Source organism: Archocentrus centrarchus, chromosome 18, assembly GCF_007364275.1.
Source record: "Archocentrus centrarchus isolate MPI-CPG fArcCen1 chromosome 18, fArcCen1, whole genome shotgun sequence".
In the NCBI taxonomy this organism is placed as follows: domain Eukaryota; kingdom Metazoa; phylum Chordata; class Actinopteri; order Cichliformes; family Cichlidae; genus Archocentrus; species Archocentrus centrarchus.
In genome coordinates, this window is record NC_044363.1 from 16,320,710 (window position 1) to 16,328,292 (window position 7,583).

At 40.9% G+C, this 7,583-nt stretch overlaps 1 protein-coding gene across 1 annotated transcript; it reads right to left on the reverse strand.

The window, feature by feature from the left end:
- Positions 1–361: 361 nt before the first annotated feature.
- LOC115797029 (probable E3 ubiquitin-protein ligase TRIML1) lies at positions 362–5,778 on the reverse strand. Its single transcript, XM_030753511.1, has 10 exons — positions 5,568–5,778; positions 5,343–5,440; positions 4,490–5,109; positions 2,471–2,558; positions 2,093–2,188; positions 1,899–2,002; positions 1,662–1,770; positions 1,236–1,380; positions 1,128–1,154; positions 362–909 (listed from the first exon to the last, which is right to left on the reverse strand). The coding sequence occupies exons 1-10, from the start codon at positions 5,776–5,778 to the stop codon at positions 362–364; spliced, it is 2,046 nt and encodes a 681-aa protein (XP_030609371.1).
- Positions 5,779–7,583: the final 1,805 nt, after the last annotated feature.

Consider the following 7,583-nt stretch of genomic DNA (forward strand, 5'->3'; position numbering starts at 1 on the left):
GCTAGTGATAGGCATTAGCTAATAACTCTTTTTGAAAAATGCACCATTTCTAGTTACTGGTGGCAAATATGTAAAATCATTTGACTTCCTGATTCATGTTAAAGTGTTTTAACATATTTATCTTTTTTTCTTATCTTGTGTTTCTCAAATGAAAACAAAAGTTAAAATATATAGTACATAAAAGTAAAATAGATGTTTTTATCATAATACTCTCATTGATGAATGTTATTATTATCAAAAAAGAGTCAAGTGGGGCAGGTGTGAAAACTGAATGTTAAGTGGAAAACATTAAATAATTACAGCACACCTGAACTCTTGTTTATCAGTGATGCATTCACTGCACCAGATCCAGTGCATGTGATTAGGAGTGCTTTAGCACAGCAGAGATGATCAAAGGATCAGTGTTTTTCTCATTTTGTTTCAGATGTGGACTGAAGTACGGGAGGATCTCACCACCGAACAAGCACTCAGTGAATGAGAAGATGTGAGACTGAGACGTCACATCGTAAAAGGACACGAGACCTTCCTCATAATCTACAAACACCCCGACCTTCTGAGGTTTCTCTTTCAGTGAAAGGCTCATGGGTGGTGCTGTCAGGGCTGCATATTTTTTGTCTTCATAATGTACAACAACCCAGTAACCGTTATCAGGGTTCAGCGAGAGTATCCCCTTGCGGTTAGCATCACGTCGTGCCACGCCCATATCCCACCCGGTCTTTTTGCTGACCTCCACCTCCCAGTATGCCCTCCCGGAGGTCAACCTGTTGAGCCCCAGGACACTTCCAAACATATCAAACCTCTGTGGAGAATCAGGACCTTTGGCTGTCTTCCCAACATCTCTCACTTTTTTCCCATCATCAGAAAGAACGAGGCTCTGGTGTGCAGTAGCTGGATCCAGCTTCACATCCACTGCAGGAGAAAGAATACAAGTGATTAAAGAAAACACAATCATGTGGTCATAGAGACACTGTAATTCACTGCTTATGATAACACAGGACAACACATTGAAGTCATTCTTTATCTGGGACTGTTGTCCATCAGAATGTGTTTTCATTCATCATCAAAAAAGAACAATCACCATATTTTTATGGTCCATTTAAATAGGGCTTTTATTTTGAAAGACCCACCTGCAAATGCAGAAATCCTCTTGAGTTCTGTGGAAACAGAAATTTGAGTAAGTAGCAATATTTTATATACAAATTTTAATACAAGTCATGACAAACAGAAGGTCTCACCAATGGATGAGAGTTTTTCTATCTCCTGCTGAATTTGCTTCATCATGGCTGAGGTCGCAGCTCGCAGGGTACCAAAGGAGAGTGAAGTGTCAACACACAAGATTTTGCAGTCAGTAGAATCACTCAGGCCTGTCAGAGGAGAAACCTGTGTGTGTGTGTGTGTGTGTGTGTGTGTGTGTGTGTGTGTGTGTGTGTGTGTGTGTGTGTGTGTGTGTGTGTGTGTGTGTGTATGTGTGTGTGTGTGTGTGTGTGTGTGTGTGTGTGTTTGTGCAGAGGGTAAACGTCAAATTATGGCAACAAGATTCAATTCAAATTTAATGAAGCAGAACTGGCGAAGAGTACAAATGAAATGTTTCTCCTTTTAAGTGCTTTTATGCTCTTGTATTAAAAAGACCAGAAGATGGATCTCAGATCCTCGGGACTCACCTCCAAGTCTGGGTTTTTGTCCGACTCATGAATGGCCTTTTTGAGCACATCGATTTCTCTTTGCAGCTTTGCAATGACATCTTGTTCATCTCTTTTCACCTTCCATCTCCTAAAGAGTGTATGAGAAAGCCCATTTTATTGACATATATAGCACCATAACAGCACAAAGAATCCCTGTTAAGCTGTTCTCCACTGATGGACTGACAGAGTTACTGTACTGAAGCTCACTGGACCAACCTGTCCTCCAGAGGCTGAAGGGCTTTCTGCCGAGCATCCTCCACAACTTTGATCATGTCTGAGAAGAAATTGTTGATTTCCCGCCACTCAGCATTCAAAATACCCTGAAAAGTGTCAAATAGAATGGAGGCTTTAAAGTAATATAAAAACTAACAGACCAAACTAAAACATCAGCCATCTGTTGCAGTCTTTACCTTGCAGTCTATTACCGATGATCTGACTTCAGCCATCTTGTGCTGTCTGATATCAATTTTCTGCAATAAATCAGCTTTCATCTTTTCTTGTCTTGCCTTCAAGGAGGAGAAAGGACATGTAAAATACACAAAGTTTGTAAAGATTTAAAAGTTTCATGCCTGCAGTCATGTTAGTTCTTGTCTGAGTCTGCTCATAGAGTTGAATTATCTGATAGAAGAGTCACACGTCACAAGTTTCTATCTTGTACCAAAATTTATGACATTGCATGTAACAACTGTTGAGGCGCCTCACTTGAAAGTACAAAAATTAACCTCGTGGTGGCGCTATATCTGCAGTTAACTTGTTACTTAACTATTAATGTATATAATTCATGCGACCAATGAGGTACCTAAATATGCAGTTCCATTCATGGCCACTTGAGGCTGCTCTAACAGAGCTGTGCCTGTGATGAGTTCAAATGCCTGCCTATACAGAATTAAAAAGCTTGTTCACAGCCTGGTTTAAAAAAAAAAAAAAACTAACGAAAAAAAAAAAAAACTGACGTTCTGCTGATTCAGTCGCTACAGACCTCTAAACATCATTAGCTCAAGAACAGTGAACACAGAGCTTCATGGAATGGGTTTCCACGGCTGAGCAGCTGCATCCAAGCCTTGGTACGCAGTGGTGTAAAGCACCCCACCACTGGACTCTAGAGCAGTGGAGACGTGTCCTCTGGAGTGACAAATGTTTCTCCATCTGGCAATCTGATGGACGAGTCTGGGTTTGGTGGTTGCCAGGGGAACAGTACCTGTCTGACTGCATTGTGCCAAGTGTAAAGTTTGGCCTATGGATAAAGTTAAAGCCTATGGATTAAGAATGGGATGTCACTCAAGTTCAAATGCGTGTGACAGCAGATGAGCGAATACTTTTAGCATACTTTACTTTTAAAAGTAAAGTACACTTTTAAAAGATACTTTTAATAGTGTATCTGGATAACGGTAAGGTGTGTAGAACCCCTGATGAGTGTGCAGACACACTGAAGTCTGTTTCTGCCTGTGCAGCTTTTCTTCAACCAATCTGAGTAACTGAACTGGACCTCCCAGCACTGCTGGCACTTGGATTTATTAGACAACATGAATTGCTGTGTGGTACAACCTTGTGCTTTGTTTATGGTCAGTGACCCTTTAGTTATTTATTACCCTGTTACTAATGTAGCCCGGTTAAAAAATGGGAAACTGTAATAAATAAGCTGTTCATAATAAATTTGTGATATTTGGTTAAAAACAGTTAAAAATATATTTAGTTGTGTTAAGTTCATGGCTGAAATATTAAGAGTGTTAAAAACCATTTGTTTTAATTATTGTATATTTCTTTTGGTTTTAAAAACTGTATTTCTTTGAAAGAACTGTTTTTTCCGAGTGGAAGTGAAGGAGACACAGGTGGAATGGCGGAGGGAGAACGAGAGGAGACGAGAGGAGCTACCGCAGAGAAGTGGATTCCCGCAGAGATCGGAGGCAAAAGTTTATGGCTACAGACATTTTGGATTGTCGGTTAGATAAGTCAGAGACTGTGGGCCATTCTGAGAACAGCAAAAGTCGATCTGAAGTTTGCTGTGTGGAAGTTTGCTGCTCGTTGGTGAAGTGAGTAGCTAATGACTGAGCGATCGGACTGTAAGCGGCTAGTAGCTAACCCAGCTTCAAGACAGCTGCCCGGTCTGGACATTTTGTGGGCCAGGAAAAGAGATAGCATCCAAGCAACAATTACAGTGGCCCGGGGACGCCCGTGGTTCCTCTAGTGGAGGTGAAGTCCATCTTGTTCTGCAGTGATTCCTGAGAGCTTCTGTTCTGCTCCGGAGATGAGGCCTGCTGGCTAGCTTCTTCATGCGGGACACGTGTCTTTCAAAAAGGTACCACCATTTTATTTTGTTGCTCCAGGTGGAGTGAAACGACCACTGAGTTTTAGGTCACTACGATCTCCAGCCACGATTCAGGCCTGCAACATTTATTTTCTTTTATATTGTTTTGCCGGCATAGTGGTAAATGATAAGGATGATTTGAAATTTAAGTTGAATAACAGAAGGCACTTTAATTTTGTATTTCTCTTTTATTTTCATTGAACTATTAGTAAATTGACTCTTTTAATTTCAAATACTGGTGTGTTTATTGTGTTATAGTAAAGCTCATTCTCTTTAAGGTTTCAAGGTGGTAGTAGTAAATGTACATTCTCTGTTGCTAATCCTATTGTGTGTGAGTGTATGTTAGTTTCTGGGGGTAATTTGAGTTGAATAATCTTTAATTGTTAACAGTTACAGTAGATAGAGAAAAGAACCTAGGGCCCCATCTGCATCGTTATTTACATATATGGCAGACGGGCTACACTAATTAAAACTGTTGTAATAACTATTAAAACTGCAGTACCTTTTGTAGCTTTTGAGCCTTCTCTCTCTGCCATTCCCTCTCCAGTTGCTGCTGCCGTTCTCTCTCCAGTTGCTGCTGCCGTTCTCTCTCCAGTTGCTGCTGCCGTTCTCTCTCCAGTTGCTGCTGTCGTTCTCTCTCCAGTTGCTGCTGCCGTTCTCTTTCCAGTTGCTGCTGCCGTTCTCTCTCCAGTTGCTGCTGTCGTTCTCTCTCCAGTTGCTGCTGCCGTTCTCTCTCCAGTTGCTGCTGCCGTTCTCTCTCCAGTTGTTTCTGCCATTCTCTCTCCAGTTGTTTCTGCCATTCTCTCTCCAGTTGCTGCTGCCGTTCTCTCTCCAGTTGCTGCTGCCGTTCTCTCTCCAGTTGCTGCTGCCATTCTCTCTCGCCAGTTGCTGCTGCCGTTCTCTCTCCAGTTGTTGCTGCCATTCTCCCTCCAGTTGCTGCTGCCGTTCTCTCTCCCGTTCTCTCTCCAGTTGCTGCTGCCGTTCTCTCTCCCGTTCTCTCTCCAGTTGTTGCTTTCGTTCTCTCTCCCGTTCTCTCTCCAGTTGTTTCTGCCTTTCTCTCTCCCGTTCCCTTTCTTGTTCTCTCTCCAGTTGTAAGTCAGCTTTCATCTTTTCTTGTCTTGCCTTGAAGGAGGAGTAAGGATATGTGTAAAATATTCAAAGTTAATAAAGATTTAAAAATCTGATGCTAGCAGTCATGTCAGCTCTATGAGTCTGCACAGAAAGTCGACTGTTATGGTGAAATTTGCTGGCAGGAGAGTTGCATATGTTTCAGGTTTGCAGGAAAAGGAAAAAGTTTCTGTTCTTAGCCTATTTAACATGCATTTAAATAGCTGTACTTAAGCAGTCTGCGGTACCTGCTGTCCATGAATAGAGAAGTCCAGAACTCGACGAGCTCTGGAATCATTAAACCAGCTCACGGTGGTTTGCTGAGAACGCCGCGGCGTCTCAAAGACTGCAGAGAAACAAAAGAGTCAAAGCTGATTTGAATTTTTCCCTGCCTGTTATTAGTTATGCACGGTTTCAGTCTGATATTGGCATTACTCTAGTGCTAACAAACACAATGCAATATGTGCACTCACCAGAATCCACAGATCTCTTGAAGACATCCACAAAAGGCTCTTGTACTCTGATTTGAGGTCCAAGATAATTCACTTTCTGAGAGAATCTGAATTGTTCACTTTCAGGGATCCTCATTCCCTTTGGCGTGCATCCCTTCTTTCCCTGGTGAACTCTCAAGCCATGGTAAGTTGTACACTTGGTCCAACCACAGTGACAAACCTGAACATTCATGTTGGATAGGTTGGGTATCTGTAACAGATAGTTAACAGCAGTTAATAAGATGTGCACTGCCCAGTTAGATTTTGGGAATGCCCTCAAATAATGTTGATATATTTGTGGATAAAGCATAAAATGGGTAATGTATGATTTAATGAGGGTAGTTCATCACTAATTACTGTGAATGCTTGAAAAGCATTACCTTCCAACCTTCCAGCTCCTCCATTAGCCTCCATAGTAACTTCAGAGAGCTGATTTTCTCCAAATCAGAAATGACCACTTTTTTTAAACTGCTCCCACAGCCACACTTTTGAGCCCAGGAAAATAAAAAATTACACCACTGAGCAGGTCCTTGAGCAGGTCCTTGTGACGCTCACAGTTCAAAAATTATTTTGATAGGAGCTACGGTTTTTGATTTAGAAGCAGTTATTTGACGGGTGTGCCAAACCAAATTTGGCCAGAGTGCATGCTCCTCAGCAAGTAGGCAGTGCACCTGGCAGGTGTTTTCAATTGGCGCATTTACAAGCATTCAGCTTGGCAGAGCTCTCCAGTATGTATGCATGCAAACCTCACTGTTTGTGTGAGACTCCTGTTGGCTCTGTGGTAGAAAAAGGGACCATGTATGCAGATGAAGCAGACAGAGCAGATTCAAGTCCCGCTTTACTCCAGACTTAAAAGATTTTTCATTGAGTTTTGAACTTTAAATCTTTTCATATTGAATGATATAATCATTCATTCCACAAATTTCTGCACCTTGTTTCTCCTTCATGTTCAGGACAATGATTCACTGTGCTTTAATTTTTGCAGGCAGTGTTTTTATCTTTCACAACTCTTTATATTGATTGGTATTTAAACACACTCAAGTTAAAGAAAAAAGACTCTTTACCATCCCTGTGCTCACCTACTGGTTGCACACAGGAGTTGCATTTAATTTATACAAATGTAGGGAAAATGGCCCGAGGTCATCAGCTGCCATAGCCATCTCACTCATGGTGGCCTATTTCACCCATTTCAATATCTTTTATGGTTTTTCTTCAACTACAGTTAAAATTTCTTCAGGCTGTTTTTCTGCCCTTTAAGCAAATTGAGTTTAATTTAGCTACTTTCTTGACAATTTCAGCTGTTTTGTATTTCAAATTCACTTTCAGCATTTTTCAGCTGCTTTAACTCTTTCAGCCAATCAGAATTAAGCTCTTTGAAGCATTTCCTGGCATTTCAGCTCCAATCATTCAGCAGCAAGCATTCACAGTGCATTTTCTATAGGAAATGCCTTTTTCTAGTTAGTGCTGATTTCCTTTTTAAGAGCAAGGTGATCCATAAAAGCTAAATCAAGAGCTTTCTAAAATAATAATTATTATGATTTTTATTTAATTCATGACCATAGTAGCCACGGTACATACTCCACACTGGCACTGTGTAAAACGCTCAGAAAAGTGTTGATCCTAATTATTTGATGTGACACACAGAGGAGGTGAATCTTGTCACACAGTAGGTTTTTGCAGGTAAAAGCTTTTTCAGTGCATCGCTGTCATAAGGACAACAATGTTAATAATTATGTCAGAAGGAGCATATGAGATGAATTCAAGATTATTTATTTCGTTATTTAATTAGTTATTCAAGCTACTGTAAAATATGTGAAGATTTGAATCTCAAAGTAACTTGACGTCAACCAGGATATGAATTTGAATGGACAGTGATTAGGCGCCCCAGCCAGACGAAACAAGAAAGTTAAAAAGTGTCCGTGCTGAGCTTAGTGTCAGTGAGGTCATAGTTTGAAAAGAGTCAGCATCTCAGTGAAGCGGCTTAAGATTAAATAAAAT